A 16,876-nucleotide genomic window follows, 5' to 3' on the forward strand; every position below is an offset into this window, starting at 1 on the left:
CAGAAAGCCGAATACCATTCCACAGCTTAACAGGCTCCAACAGGCTTTGCATAGTCTTTCAGGCCCTGCCGGCGCGTGCCAGAGGGGTACTTGGGAATGCTTTCAATTCCGAACTCATGGAAATCCAAGCACATTGCTTTAGCAGCATTACTAGTTAGCAGGCAGGAAAAGAAAAAAAAACAGACTTCTGCTAGATCCATCAAGATAAAGAGTCTACAATGGGTACAGCAGCCTACAGCGTCTAACAAAATAAACAACCTAAAAAAGTGCTTTCTACAAAACGATGCACTTATTTTCCTTCAGTGACTCGTGTATCTGAATCAATGTCTGGACATCGTGATCTGGAAAAAAAATTATCAGAGCCGTTTGGAAAATGATACTGCATTGAAATTAATGAAGAACACTGCAAGACAAAGCAGATTGACTCGAGTGTAGATTGACTCGAGTGTTCCAATTTACAACTCTGTACTTGCGAGTTGCCATCACAGAACAGATTATGTGCACATAGTCTACTCTATAACGGTTGTGGAATTCCTTGCAACTTTCTATGGTGAACGTCAAAATTATTGCTGGAGGTCACCAGAAAGTTAGGACATGAACAACATGGAATTGGTAACGTATTAAGTTTGGAATTTAAAGTACAATTACCATGGAGCACTTTTAGAAAAAAAAGGCAATATTTAATTGGATGCCTATGAGAGGAATTGTCCCAAAGGGAACGCCTCTCAAATTCAATTTCCCCATTAAAGATGTCAAAATACTTCTAAGAGAAAAGAAAAACAGACTCGGACAAGCTTACTTACATAAATACTAGTGTACAGGCCCATGTGCACAGGCCAACGTGCAGGTTTTCATTCACACAGAAGGCAGAAGGACCACTATATATATTCGAAGCCTACAGCTCCCTCTAGAGTGACAACAGGCGAAGCTATGCAAATTGGAACACTGTATATCTTAAGGCAACAACTCCCTCTAGCAGAGCAATCTGTGCGTTGGGGCAGCCTCTACAGCGCATGATGGCATCGAACAAACATACATCTGGCCTTTTATTATTGTTAGACGATATGCTCGTGTTCCTAATCAGAGCTAGGGATGTGGTAGTGTAAGGTTACAAATGTTAAAGAAGGATGTTATTGTTTTCAAATATTTTTTGCTTGTTAACCAAGGTTTATTCATTTAGCTTGAGAACCTGGGTTCCTACATAATCATGCTTGAATGTCTTGAATTGAGTCTGCAAACCAGGAGGTGATGGATGGAAGGCTAACGACTGGCATCACTCTGGGCAACCATCTAGACCATCGATCTTCGCCTACCACGCCATTAAAGAAAGGGGAAAAAAACCATATGCAAATCAGGCTTCGTGCTACTCAAGCCCAAACTGCTTGGTCACATACCTTCTGCACGAGACCGCCTGCAAACCCAGACATGTTTCTGATTTCCAAGCCCTGCATTTTAAATGAGCAAATTAAAGTTTTCCGCTGAGCCTTCTGGCAAGCGACCCTGAAAGGTTAAGGGAAAATAAAGGAGTCTACTATGATAAAAAAAAGGAACATGCCTAAAGCGTGCATATGAAAATGACAGGGAAGGTAGAAACAGTTAATGAAACAATATAGCATGTTTGAGACCTATATTTCAGTTGGATCTTAGAAATGCCATGCAATGGAATTCCTGAGGTCAGGTTGGGCTTTTAGAAAAGCAAAGCACAGTTCAGATGTTCATTGTATTAAAAGGGACAAGCTATGCCCATGCCCATTTCCCTTAGCCTGCTTGGTTCAAAGATTTGCAACACCAATTCTTATGGTGTCCACCCTTATGGTGTGGCCTTGAACAAAGCTTAGGTCTTTGATGCAGCATTAGGATTCCAGCTTCTCACCATAGCGTTAATTATCATGCTGCTCTCCACCATTATAGCCTTCAGGAGGATCTCCTTGGTGTCGTCCATAGAGCGGTACCGCAGGGTATAGAGCTCCTTGTCTGTGTTCCATCCAGAAGGAAGCAGCTCAGACTTGGTCTCATTAGGAGCTGGCTAAAAAAATGGGAAAGAAAAGGAACAACATCACACATGGGAAATCCATCACATCTACTAATCCGGCCAATTTGCGTTTGCACACACAATACACATGTCTAGGAGGAAACAATGCACTAGAGGTCTAGAGTTCCTTAGATAATAGCGAACTGAAGCTCCACTGCCACCATAACAAAGTTACAATGGGGGCCCCTTACCAACAGTCTTTAGCACTGACAGAAACTACAGCTAAAACAATCATGGAAGGCATTGACTCTGCAAGAACAGGAGTGGAGGATGAATCTTGCAGAATAGCAACAATACTGACAAGGACCCTTGCAGAAAATGGTTTAGAGCAGGGCATCCTTGAAGAAGTCTGAGTAGCTAAGTAATACCCAGTCTAACATGCTAAAGAACTGAAAGGGGACACTTCAATGGATAGTCATATGAAACCTCCTGGAATAATTCCAGAGGCTAGAACCCCACCTCATGAACGGAAAGACAGTCGAATAGGTCTACATGCTTAGGAAGCGTTTTCTAGGATTAACATTCTTTCCCCACATAGAGGATTCTCCCATGGGTTCGGTGGACCTGTATTTACAAAGTGTGGGTGCCTACCGCGTTGCGAGGAGCATGTGTGCTTGTGCGCAATCTGGGCTTCACAGGTGTGAATTTGTGTGGTAAATTCGATAGCAGACAGGAGTGTCTGTGTGTAGATGGTATTATCCTCCTACCCCTTGTGACTCTGTATTTTGGGGGACTTTGTATGTTCCCATGTGCTTGCTTCCGAGTGTGCAGTAGAACTCCTGTGGTTCCATTTCGCAAACGGTTGCAGCTCATATGAAAACCAGGTGTGCGCGTGATGGCAACTCAATCTCCAAAGTGTCAGAGGCTTATATAGTATCATGGGTGCCGCTTTGCATGGACCTACGACACCCATATGCATTTGGAGAATACATTGATTCCCAGCAACATGTGTGCCGTATTCTATAGCCATATGTACATGTTAACAGGCGTGATGAATCGTTTCAGTGTGTATGCTGAGAGGGCAGACATGGCCAGTGTAGGGGGGAGGGGGGGCGAAACCTATGGTCTTAGGACATCTCTTGGTATGTTGCGTGAACCCCCGCCCTCCCCCACACCCTCTCTCTTTGCTTTCCAATACCATTCAGTGGGGCATGTTCTCAGCTCCATGGGATGGTGAATGGAATTGTTCTTATGTTATCACAGCGCTCGAAATTGAGGAGAACTATTTAGCTCCTGCTTCTGGTCTAGGGGAGCCTGGTTAGCTTCAAAGCAACATGTACCAGGCGCTACTTTTGGCTCCCCAAACAATTGGTGCCTTACAAATCTGCATACATGACATTTACCGAGTATTTGAGAATGCTACTATAGAAGAATTCGGACTCAACTGGTACATATTTAAACAAAATGAATGTTACACACTAACTTTTTGTACATTATGTATCTCATGTGGAAGTTAGATTTGCGGTGTGCTGGGTACTCCCTCCTGGTTCCACAAAGGTAGCTCCTGCCTACTGCCTGACACCCAGGAACTGGTTTTAGCTCCTGCTCATTGAATCTTAATTTTGAAACCTGTAGGAGTTGGTGTATGAAAAGTGTGTTGGGTGCACATAAGTGGTCCGTCACATGGTCTTTCCCCTTTTGTAATGGCTTGGCAGGCAAAGAACGATAGTCCTGAGGATTTCCCAGAGCAATGCCTGAGGTTAGGATTAATTCTAAACCTTCCAGCCATAACCTCTTTAGTTTTGCTATAGACGGCCCGAGTGGGACGGGTATGCCCACACGTGGGTGCCATGCCTGCTGGGCCTAGAGAACCAAGCTACTCCTCACTGATGAGGCCCAACAAGGCTGAAACATGTCTGGGGTACTTGTGGTCTTGTGCAGAAGGGATGTGAACAAGTGGGCTGGACAGCCCCTTTTGGGGTGGGACCAGGCCCAATTTGCATATGGCCTTTCACCCTTTTGTAATGGCGTGGCAGGCAAAGAACGATGGTCTGGAGGGTTGCCCAGAGCAATGTCTGAGGTTAAGATGAATTCTAAACCTTTCAGCCATCACCTCTTTTGTTTTGTAATAAGCATGCAAACACTAGGGCACGAATGTGTGGTTAGAAAGGTGTTGTGACTGTTGTATATATGGCAGTTGATTGAGAGTTGCTGCCGACTGTGCTTTTATCCTTATTTCACTTGTAATGAAGAGTGGAATATACATGGCAGAACAGAAAAAATGAGTGCCATTGTAGCAGGTGCTGTCTGAACAGAAGGAACACCGGCACAGCAACTCAAGTACACATAAAGCCAAAGTATGAAAGTTGAAGATGGAAAGGACATATTAAAAGGCAAACATTGAAAAAGATTTGATGATTAGGTACTCGGGGCAGGTCGTGGACATCAGGCCTCATCCAGCAAGCAGGAGCCACTTCTGTGGAATGATGAGGTACCACATAGTGTGCCACAAACTAAACGTACACAGGATTATATGAACAATATTATAACTTTTTCCATTACATCAGCTATCTAGTTATGCTTTAAACGTCTTCTAGATATGTGCCCCCAGCATCCAGTGTAGCGTGAGATGGCAGCACAGTTTCAAAACACTTGATATGCTGCTCCTCGTACACCACTGCGGACATCTATGTGCTCAGAAGCACAGTCAAAGAAAAAGAAAACAGCCACACCAAATGGAAAAGGGCTGGGTAGCCAGGTAACGAGTCATGTTCTCTAAATGTACAGACAAAGCATGCATTGGCCGTGGCACAAATAAACGTGCTCGGTTATAGTGGGTTGTTCTCAATCAAGTATGTTTTCTCTCATATGTTTTTCCAGCTTTCCCTTCTTCAAAAGGAGACCTCTCTCTCCCTTTCCAGCTTTCCCTTTTTCAAAGGAGACCCCTCTCCCAATCTGATTTATGTGGGACCCACGCACCGGTCTTATGCGCAGATGTTGTTTGGGTTCCATGTCATTTCATCGCGGGATATTTTTTCCGATGGGGTTTTTAACTGTGAATTTTTTAACGAAAAAAAAACATTGAATTTTTGTTAAAAAAATATTTGAGGGGGTGTGGGGTATCCCCCCAAACTCCCCATTCCCTTTCATTTTTTAGCCCAAACACCAACATCCTATATAATTTTCTAACCCCCCCCAAAGAGATTAGATTTTTTTCCAGTTAAAAAAGTAGCTGTAAAAAGAACCTGCGATAAAACGTCCCGCAATGAAAGGACGTTGTACCGTTGATTATTAAACGATGCCTCTGCCACCCCCGCCTGTACCGTTTTAAAGCATACCTCACCTATTTCTATGTACTGACCCAGAATGCTGCATGCAGGCAGTGCAGGTGAAAAGGAAGCATGCAAAAATTTGAATCCAGTAAGATGACTCAGGGCTTTCTGTGACAACCTTCTAGGCCCTAACTCATCTCTGAGACAATGAAAGTGTCAGTATTCAAAAGATGACACTATGGTCCTAGGCTTAGGATCAGCAATGGGCTAAGTTAGTAGTGCCAATGCCCAGAATGGCGTTTGGGGCAATGATCCTTCTAAGGTTCAATATTACAGCCTTTTAAAATACTGATTACAGATGGCGCTTATTTGAAGGACAGCTTAGACTTTAATTGCGACACGGGTTGTGCACTCCAACGCCACTCAATTTTACGAGCTATATATATATATATATATATATATCTCTCAATTAGCCACTAGGCATACAGAGTTGTGTTAACCACCTGACAATTTTATCCGCCTGCTGTGTTAACGTACACGGCCACCTTTAGGATTCTACAGATTTTCCTGTAACTTTAATTTTTCGTGCCTTGAAGACGACCTGCGTGTCGCAACACGTGTCAGCTGTTCTCGATTCAATTAAACCTACAAATACTGTATCTTGTACTCACTATTACTTGAATGGTGCTAAGCGCATTACCATCCCATCCTCGACTAAGGTATCATCAGTTATCAGAGATGTTTTTCTTCCTATGGTCAAGGTAATCCCAGCTACTCCCCTTCCCCTCTATGCAGCATCTTCAAACAGCACCTGCAAACCTTGATCCACCTGTAGATGCCCAAGCACAAATACCCTGCAGCTCTATCGCTTCAGGTGGGAGATGAGGGTGCGGAGGAAGCTGAGTAATGAAGACCACCAGCCAGTGCAATCAGGGCATTACCCCCCTCATCACTCCTTTTTCGTTCCTTATGTTCCATGAAAAGCACAACAAAGTGACCCTATACGTGCTGCTGAACTGTACAGAGGAACAAAAACACGGATTGCCGCAAAACACCAACACTATGAACCAATACACAAAGAGAGTCAGTCCACCAGGATGGCACTATATTGCTGCCGACAGGACCTCATCCCCGAAAGGGAGTTCATGGTCTCCCACCACCCTGGCGCCATAATACAATACGTTAGTGCTGAAGCCCATGGCGCTGCTCTGCAAATGTCCTGTCAAGGGATGACATTAGCCTCAGGCCATGAAGCTGCCAGACCTCTGGTAGACCCACCCTGCACTAATGGGGGGGGGGGGGGGAGTTGTGTGGGGGGGGGGGGGAATATCACCCTAGCCCTGGGGTACACCTCTGCTATAGTGACTGACCCACTTGATCAATGGGGCCAATAAAAGGCGCAACCAGGGGTCTGCCAAAGTCACCAGCAGTGAATCACATTTCTTGAAAGGGGACAACCTTCTAAAAAGGTAAATCAGCACTGCCCAGCATGCTGACCGAGCCCGACCTCCCCTCCCCCCAAAGCAAAGTGCTGTCGTTATGACACCGACACTAAAATGTGACCTTACAAAACAGCAATTTAAGCGGGAACATCATGCTGCAGAGCCCCGGGAACACGAGGCAGGTCCCATGGTGGCAGCAACGTTCTGACCGGAGGTCTAAGGAGTTTAAAACTATGGTGAAGCCCAGATGCATACGAAATGATCCAAGGAGATCTGCAACATCTGCTCGTTGAATTCTGAGTGTGGATATGGAAAGACCCATTAGGGAAACCTTTTGTTGAAAGGTCAAAATACAAAATGTTTTGGTTTCCCTTGCAATGGGAATGAGAAGTTCCACTTACATAAAAAGGTGTGAAATGACTTCCAATGCCTCAAATAAGATGCGCAGTTGAGGGGTGTTGGGAATTTTGAATTGCTATTGCCAAATCTCGCAACAATACCTTTAACCATTCCCGCTCAACCTTCAGACTGATGGGCACAATTCCAGTGGGCAACAGTCCACTGGATGAATCCATTCAACTCTACAGATAAGTGGTGTATCAACCATTTTTACTCTGTAAAAATAGGCAAATACTCCCAGAAAATAAAAAAGGGGAGAATAAATACATCCAACAAAAATGGGCAATTGACGCATAGGAGCCCACCCCCCTGACCTCATCCACACAGCTCCACGGATATGTTTGGCCCAGTAGTACGAGTAACGAAACAAGAAAACACTCCTGTCCGATCTGAAGAGTTACAATGTATATTTTAATGTGTATTACTAGCTTGTTACATAATATGTATTACAAAACATTTCTGTTTTACAGTTACAAATATTTGTACTTGCTTATTAAATGCTACCATTGGGAATAAGAATTACTTTTCTACTCCCTGAAGAACAAAAAAAAATGTTATTCCCAACTTTACAAAATAGGGAGTTAAATACTTCCCCTTCAAAAACGTATCTGGAGCATGGATATCTAGTCCAGCTCCTGGGCCAGCCTCGGCAATGGGACAAAGAAATTCTTTGCTGGGAGGGAACTACCTTAATTAAATTGTCCCACTCCCTCCAGAACTGCATCAGAACGTCCCCGATTAGGGTGAAATTGGGGGTGGCGGAGGAAGGGGTGCATACACGAGGCCACAGAGCTAGGCTACTGACATGAAATCCAGAGCCCATGTCTGGGGTACCTAAAACCTTGAGCAATACAAAAAGGTACCTTTGCTTTGCAGAAGGAGGAAGAGGACAGAAATATTCGACTCAAGGAGTCGTCGATGTGATTATCTACCATCTGAATGTGGACAGCACACAGTGCTAACATGTGATCCTGACCCACTTGTCTCACTCAAGGCTTGCTTGTTCAATGTGGGAGACCTTGTCCACCCACTTCGACTGACAACTCTGGCTACACTGTCGTTTGTCTGGACCATCACCCTTTGGAAGACCTGTAGGCCCCAAAAGATCCCTTCCAACTCATTCCATTTCAAAGATCTGCCTCTCTGCCATCTGCCCTGAGCCCTCGAATTTCTTATGGTAGCACCCCGCCCCCTTGCACCAGCTTCTGTGATTACCACACTGAACTGATGGGGGTAGTAGAAGCCCCCTTTTGGAGCTTTCTGGTGTCCAACCACTACATCAGTGCCTGTAGGATTGTCTGGGGGAGAGGTATGAGGGACTCCAGACTGTGCTTTGAGAAAGGCCCGAGTTAACAGGCTTGAGGTGCCAGTATGCCTATGAAGCTACAAATATGGCTGTGGTCATGTCTCCACAGAGTTCTCAACCAAGCCCTTGCCAATGGCTATAGGTGGGCTAGAAGTTCCAGAAGATGCCGGTGATGCCTCGTCTTTCTGAAAATGGAACTTGTGAATTGGTTCTGTGATAACAGGGGGGGACTTTTTCCCACTCAACAGTATCCCGAACATCTGATGGGTTGTGCACCATCCAGTCATCCAGGTATGGTTGACAGACTATGCCCTTTGCATGGTTCTGAGCCACCATAAGAGCCATAGCCTCTGTAAACACCTAGTTTCTCGGTTGGACAGAAAGTTTTAGAAAGTGACTATGCATTGGACATATTCAAATCTGAAGGTATGCGTCTGGCATATGAAAAACCGACACCGATAATCACCACTGGAATAAAACACCCGTGCAGGTCAGGCTACCGTAGGCTCCCTCTCCAAGAAAACGATAGCAGAGAAACCTTCCATACTGGCTTCCAGAGCGACCTCTTGGGGCCCGACTTGGGTGCAGGATGCTCAGGCCAGACACAGAGGGCCTCCTATTTCTCTGGCATCTGGGCAGAGGCGTCTCTCTAAACCTAGAAGGCTGCAGAGTGTAATCGAAGTCTATTCTGCACCACAGGAATCCTCCTTGAAAGCCTGACAGACGACTACATACCGAAACATCCATTAGTTCAGGAGGATAGTCACAGCGAGAAGTGGAAGCAGCCACCGTCGTGGAGGGAGTTGGTTTCGGAAAGCTGACCTGGGCCATTTGGGCAGATATCTTGTCCTACTGGAATGAATGCTTGAAATCTCTCTTGGAAGGTTATGCTTGAAATCTCTTGGAAGCTGTAGGCTTAGGCTTCGCCTGAAAGATAGTGGCTCTGTCTGCCCTCATATGCCCTCTTAATAACCATGTCAATTTGTTCTCTGAACAACTCCTTGCTGAAGAAGGGGAGCTCGATCATACTGGCCCTCTGCAAAGGTTCCTCCTTCCAGTCCCTGGTTGACAAGTTGCTGTGGCACAAGATGGACATTCCACCACATCCTAGATCCACACAACCTGTCTCTGGATCATCTCAATTAGCGCTCTACATCCTGCCCCCTCAGTCAAGGCGTAAAGAAAAGATTCAAAGTCCCTTACTTCTGATCTGGCCATATAAACAATATGGTCCGCTTACCATAGACCCAGACTTCAGCCTGCAAAGCACTTCTTTAATGCAGCGCCACCTTGCGGTCAACAGAATCTACCCAAATCGGTTCCTCAGAGAACATCACCATGCATCAAATCAGGCCCATTTGTCCTGGATTTACCTCTACTGCTCTGGCCAAGACCTGGTCCTTCCCCTCCAAGTCACAGATTTACATGAGTAAATTAGGGATGGAGTTTTCTGCCCATTCCTGCATCATAAAGTCTAATATTATCGGCAAGGGATAGCCAGGCTGGCCTCGTCCTATAATCGTGGAGGAAGGAGGGGGGCATCAAGAGGAGGAATCTTAGTTTTCCGTCAGAAGTGCAATAATGTCCAATGCCACCTCTTTTCGTACAGAACACCAGTATACATTGGTATCTCTGGACATTTGCCCCCAACATGGAAGAGGTAGAGGATTGCCTAGGCAATTTTATCTGCAGTTTACACAATTTAGACAGAATGGCCATAATCTTGTCCTGGTAAGGGTTAGGTCGAAATTACCGGAAAAAAAATGGTCGCATTGACCAATAGTTCTAAAAATGCTACCACCAAAGGTTCGAACACCAAAAGTTTGAACCTTTGGTGGTAGCATAAAAAAAGAAATAAAAACGGGGGCTGCTTGGGTGTCCCTCGCATCACCCCGCTCATTATACTTCATGGTATAGTGAGCATGGGTTGCGGGGGGGGGGGGGGGGGGGGGAGGGGAATACACCCCTTCAGCCATCAATTTAAAAAAATAAAAAAAAATTTTTAAAAAAAAGGGGAAAAGAAAAGGGACCCTGCAGCGCCGGTTCCCGATCACAGAAATGAAAGGGAACTGCCGCTACAGGAACCCAGCGTGAAGATGAAGGTAAGCAGCGTTTGTTTATGTTGGGGGTGTGGGTGGGAGTGTGCCGAGGGTGGTGGGGTGGTATGGGTGCGTTGTGCGTGTGGGAATGTATGTGTGTGCGTGTGAGAATGTATGTGTGTTCGCAAGAGAAATGTGCAGACATTTGGTAGTTCGCACCTTTCTCATGCGAACGATTTGCCCGCGGTACTTCAGCCGCAGGCAAATCACTTACATTCCTCTGGTAAACCTCTTGCCCCTGGGGTCTATGGGAGCTGTGCCTGGATTACTTGTCCCTTTTTCCCTCCATATGCAGGGAAGCTACTAGGTGTAAGAAGAACTGCTCCAAAATCTTGCCCAGTTCCACACACATCCTGCAATTACTGCTTCCTTCTTTAAAAACATCCACCTGCACTGGAAACCTGGGCGTGTCCCCTCCACTTCCTGGCACTGTCGCCATGCCTGCCTGCTCCATTCCTTTCAACGGCCCCACTGCTGAAGGAGCCTTAAGTGAGAGAGGTGTGTGGCCCTTTTTTGCCAGTATTTCTGGGTGCCAGACCTGCAGGTGCCTTGTATCACACCAGTCCCAGAGGTGCTCACGTGCCTATACATAAGCTAAAGGGAGGGGAAACAGAGGGAGGCCAAAGACAACGGTCTTACTAGGCCTAGTGACATTGAGATGGCGCAAGTGCAGGTGAGAGGGGAAAAGGTGCCAGGGGCAGGGGAGGAAGGGCGAGTGCTGTGCAGGGGAATCAAAAACAACAAGTAGTGCAGACAGCAAGTGTCCAATACGTGCAGGTAAGGTGACTGTAGGGTTGCAGATACATATCCAAGTGCATGGGGTTGACAGGAGGCAGTGCGGGTGTGCAACTGGGTGGGCAAGGACCTGGACCCGAATTCAGAGGGTTGCCTGGTGACCAGTCCAGTATGACACACAAGATCAGCAGGGGCGAGGAAGAGAGAAGGCAGAAGCAGAGAGGAAGGTCTTGAAGTGCTTGTGGAACCAGAGATGGTTCTGCTCAAGTTTCAGAGAAGCAGGGAGGCTGTTCCAGAGGGAGGCACCAGTCGAAGAAACATTTACCCCCAACTCGTTGCTTGGAGAAGCGACTGACCCCGAGGGAGTTGGAGGATCGAAGAGCTTGAGTGGGAAGATATTTTCGAAGAGGAGTGTTGGAGGTATTCTGGTCCCAGGCCGCAGAAGGCCTTGTGGACAATACAGAGGGTCTTGAACTTGATCCTTGCAGCCACTGGGAGCCAATGGAGAGATTTCAGAGCTGGAAAGATACTTGGGCTTGTGGCCAAGGACAAGTCTCACAGTCCTGTTCTGGATGAGTTGTAGAGGGCGGAGAGTAGAAGCAGGCAGATTTAAAAAAAGGCTGTTGCAGTAGTCCAGCCAAGAGAGAACCAGCGCTCTGGAGACGTTGAGCTTCTGAGGGAAGGTGAGGAAAGGAAGAATACCTATGAGGAGGTGAGGGTGGCAGTTTGACGTCTTAAAGACGTCTGAGATATGAGGAGAGAAGGAGTGTGGAGTCGAAGAGGACCACGACATTCTTAGCCTCACAGGTGGGAGCAAGAAGGAGGGCCAAGGGAGGCCGGCCAGAGAGTGACAGGAAAGGAAGGTGCAGGTGTGCCGATGAGGAGGATCTCAGTCTTACTGGCATTAAGGCAGAGATCATTGGCAGCACACCACTTCTGGACAGCAGACAGTAAGAGATGAGAGAGGGAGAAGAGGCAGCAGAGGGGAGCCTGAAAACGAGCTGAGTGTCATCCGCATAGCACTGAAAGTTGGAGCAGAGAGCAGCAATGCAGTGGGAGAGAGGTGTCAGGTATTGGTTGAAAAGCCAGGGAGACAGGTTAGACCCCTGCAGAACACCACAGGTAGAGCGTGAGATAGAGGAAAAGAAGGAGCCAAGTGGGACCAGAGAGGGTCGGTCCGAGAGGATCAGCGATACCCAGGTTATCACCGAGACGGTTGAGCAGGATGGCATGGTTGACCGTGTCAAAAGCACAAGAGAGATCGAATAAAATGAGGACAGAGGGGTGATTAGCATCAAGGTTAGAGAGTAGGGTGTTCAGGAGAGCAGTTCCCTCAGCTCTGAAGCCAGACTGATGGTCATGGAGACAACCAACAGATTCAGTGTGAAGATTATGCTGGGAGATGGCCAGCTTTTCTCAGAGTTTGCCCAGGAAAGGAGCGATGGAGATTGGGCGAGAGTTAGCAGGAAGGGTCAGCTGAGGGTTTCAGGTGGGAAGGGGGTGATTGCAGGAGTCGGCCAAGGCTGGAGCGAGGGTGGCAATGTGGTCCTTGATAGTTTGGAAGAACCGGTTTTGAAGAGACTTCATAGATCGGACTTGTCTAGAAAACTCGGGTTTACAGAGCAAAGGCAGAGAAGGGAGGTGCGGGGGGGGAAAGAGGTGGCTGCAGGTAGAGGAGAGCATAGAAGGAGAAGGAGGATGGACAGGAGATGAAATGAGAAGCCATGGCTGTGCAGAGGGGCTGGGAGGGGACAGGGGGAAGTAGAGACTGCAGCAGGATTGGCCAGCTCCTTGCAGACTTTTAAGAGTTCGGCCGAATTGTTAGATGCCGCAGAGACACACGCTTGGGTATGAGCTCTCTTAGTGCGGAGAGAGAGCCGGTATTGCCTTTGGAGCAGGCAGCACGTCAGTTTGTGAGAGGATGCACAAGATGCTAGCCATTTCCTCTCTTCACTTGTGTTTAAGGGTGACGAGGTCAGAGACGTACCAAGATTTGCACTTGGCTGTGGGCTTCAAGCAGATCCTCATGACAGGGGCAAGTAAATCAAGAGTATCAGAGATAAAAGAGTGGAGCATGAAAAGGGCTGCGTCAGGATGCGAGTCAGCAGGGGATGGAGGAGGGGGGAGAGAAAGTGGCGGCGAAAGCCTCAACTGACACATGCTTCATGGGTCGGATGACCGAGATGGTGGGTGGCAGTATGTGGGTTGGCTCGGCCTGAGGGGTAGAGAGAGATGAGAGGAGGACGTGATCACTCCAGGAGAGAGAAGTGGTGAGAGGGCTGGAGAGGGCGAGGTCTGAGGAGATCAGAGCATCCAGAGTGTGCCCTGCAGAATGAGTCAGGCCAGAGGGAAGACTAGAAAGAGATAGTTTCAGAGGTCACGAAAGAGTCCAGAGACAGGACAGGAATATATAACCTGGCTATAGGGCCAGTCATCACATGACTATACTTATGTGAACTGTTATAAGTGAAGCAGCTGCTCTACTCGTTGCTTGCCTCCAAGCATAACGCGCAATAACAGAGCTTAAGTTTCAGGCATACCTTGAACCCTTTGAATGAGCCCATCTATATGCTGGCTTAAAGGGGTGGGTTTTTCAGCATTACAGAAGGAGATTACATCACGTTTTTTTATGCATTTTGCTCCCAGCCACCTTACAAGCTCTTTAATTCTTCCTTCTCCTCTTGTACTATCTGACCCACTACTGGAACCACCCTCTCTAGGTGAACTGGGGAGAATGTGAGGGAGAAAGGGAGACAGCGAGGAGTAAAAGAAAAAAAGATAAGTAAGTGATATGGGAGACTGGGCATCCAGAGGGACTAGGGTGTTGAACTAAGGTGAGAGACAGGGACATTGGACTTGGTCGAGCAACTGACAGACCCATAAATTACAGGGCTCTGCAGTTTTCTTTCGTTTACTGGTTGTGCCTGCTCGAAGTTATGCTAGCAGAAGAAAGCCACACGAGTGTCAGGAAACAAAACTAAATTTATGACTGCATGGCAATAGCATTGGCAGTTGCCACATCACCCAAATATTCTGCTTTTCAACACCATTTCCCCTCGTCTCTGCAGGATTCTTTTGCCCACCATGAGACGCTTAACCTGCACCATGTGTGGTAAAAACCAAAAAGGACATGCTCAGGCAAGGCCGCCAAATACTATCTTTTGGGTTAAATGCTTCCTTTTACCTACAACAAAATCGGTAGACCATCTTGGCAAGGTTAAGGTCTCAAACATCGTCTTGTACTGGCGATCCACCAATACCCAACTCCTACCTGTTGACTGCTTTCATAAGCCCAGATGGGTAAAGCCATACAATTATACATGGCCTTTCCAGTCCTTTATGACATTTTGGAGTTTGGGGATTCTGGGGAAGTAATCAATGGAACCTTAAAGAAAGTGTTCAGCATGCTAGGAGAGTATAGAATAAAGATACACCATGAAGTGAAGGTTCACTGGCAAGGAAGTAAAATACATTGGATATGTGATTTCGGAAGGTACAAGACCACATAAGGCAAGGGGTCTGCAGGTTTTGGCTCAACAGATGTTTTGGGCCATATCTCCCAACAACCTTAACCTGCATGGCAAGTGGTGAGCAGCAAGCATGGGAGTCATAATCCAAATGATTGGGAGATGCACAGGTTGTGGCCACAGGCACTAGGGTACGTTACTTTGGGCACCGCCAACAATAGATAGGGTACTGTTTGCATCGAAGGAGTACTTCACAAAAACGTTTTGCAATAGTAACTGAACCAATGAAGATGCTTATGAAAGAACACAGTTTGGACTGGGAAAGCAAAACGAAAACGGTTTTCATGCCCTTATTAGCTTACTAGGAAGAGCTCTGCCAGCCATTTCATCTGTCCCTACAAAGAACGACCAGAGTAAATACTAAGGTCTATGCGTTAGGTGCTGGCCTAACAATAGGAGGCAGCCAGATCAATGACGCCAACAGAACTGAGCTACTACGTCATACAGAGGGAAACTCTTGTTTGCAGGAAATCATTTCAGGTCATTTTTATGAGCTAATCTGCTAATTCTAGAAATAGGCCTCAAGCCACTAGCAGTAACAATCCTAGAAATCCTGTAGGGTGCCACCCCCTGCCCTTTTAAAGGAGAGCCCCGTTTTTTCAAAGCCACATTTTATGCATGTGAGGTTTTGCCCTCTGTAAGCAGGTTTGCAGCCTTGGAAATTAGGTTGAGCGTCTTTAAAAAGGTCATGTATAATAAATCATTATTAGAGTATTTATTGAACACAGACCTAGCTTTGGGAAAGCACCTGCACGCCTTACAATCATTGGGAAGAACACAGTGAGGGAAGCAGAGAAAAAGGAAGTGGAGGACAAACAGGGGAGGTGGACAAATGGCAGCAAGGGATCTACAAGCAACCAGCGGAGACTCTCATGTAGGGTGGGGAGTGGAGGGTTTGTGGAACTAGGTGTAAGGAAGGAGCCATACCTGAAGAGTAAGGTCTTGAGCTCTTTCCTGAACTTTAGAAGCAATAGGGCAAGACCTATGTTGACATGGAGGATGCTCCAGAGTCTTGAGGGGTAGACAGAACATCCGTTTTCTGGTTTTCCTCCCAGCACCCACAGAGTTGAAGTCTGCACAGGTCCTTACTTCTGGCGAATTGCAGCCCTCCGGAGACATGGAGTTTCTCAGTGAGGTAGCTGGGGACTACAGCGTGACTGCCTTATAGATGATGCAACAGTATTTGAAGAGGATACGGTCTTGCAGTGGGAGCCAGAGCAGTATCTAGGGGGTAATGATCTATAATAGCATTATTGCCATCATGTAATACAGAGTCGCCAACCCGTCGATCGCGAGCCACTGATAGCTCGCCTGAGCTTCAAAATGGTTCGTGCACATCGGACTCCAAAATGAACACTGGGTCCTCTTCCCCTGCCCCCTCCCTCCAGCCTCCCCCTGCAAAGCAGAAGCCAAAAGTGATATGTAGGGCTGCAGCACATCAGCAACTTATAAACATTTATTTAGTCATTTACATGTTTGTGTGCATTATCACGCATAGGTATATGCGAACATAAGTTGACAAAATAGCATGGGCAGAATGCCATCACCAATGTGCACTTGTACAGCAATACCAATAAAATATTCATTTAGAAATTGATAAAGTACAATTCTGAAGTTCTTTGGCGCAAGGAGTCATTGATACTGCACTTCATAGTTATAAGGCTATTTAGTGCTAAGCACAGACAGCCACATTTCATATACTACTACTTTTTTTTGCACAGACAGGCAACGTAAAACTATCACTTGCACTGACCAACTTGTGCAATAATAATAATTAGGCTTTTATATAGCGCTACAAACCCTCAGGTATCCGAGCGCTGCTTATTATTACCCACGGTGTGTGGTGCTCATTTATCGACCTCGGAAGGATGAAAGGCTGGGTTTGGCCCCGCCGGGATTCGAACCTGCGTTAACAGGCTCTGCACGGGTGTCAAAGCAAGCGCTCTACTCGCTGTGCCACTTGACCGGCAATGTAATTCCGAAACATCTTTGCGCCGCAGCAAAATTGCTCAGCTACAATAGAGTTCATGTAACCTGGTCCACTGAGAGCTGCATCACCCAAACATTTGGGTTTTAGCATATGTGAACGGCAGCTGATGTTTGTTTATTGTATGGCGCACCAAA

The 16,876-nt window shown here is 46.7% G+C and overlaps 1 protein-coding gene across 1 annotated transcript in view; it reads right to left on the minus strand.

Moving 5' to 3' along the window:
• Window positions 1-16,876, minus strand: part of PSMF1 (proteasome inhibitor subunit 1) — a 106,470-nt gene that overhangs the window by 75,758 nt on the left and 13,836 nt on the right. Inside the window, exon 2 of the mRNA XM_069650933.1 lies at window positions 1,874-2,026. Within this exon, the coding sequence (XP_069507034.1) occupies window positions 1,874-2,026 (153 nt within the window). The remainder of the gene's footprint in view (window positions 1-1,873; window positions 2,027-16,876) is intronic.

The sequence above is a fragment of the Ambystoma mexicanum genome, chromosome 3p (assembly GCF_040938575.1).
Source record: "Ambystoma mexicanum isolate Mex_15411 chromosome 3p, UKY_AmexF1_1, whole genome shotgun sequence".
Lineage (NCBI taxonomy): Eukaryota > Metazoa > Chordata > Amphibia > Caudata > Ambystomatidae > Ambystoma > Ambystoma mexicanum.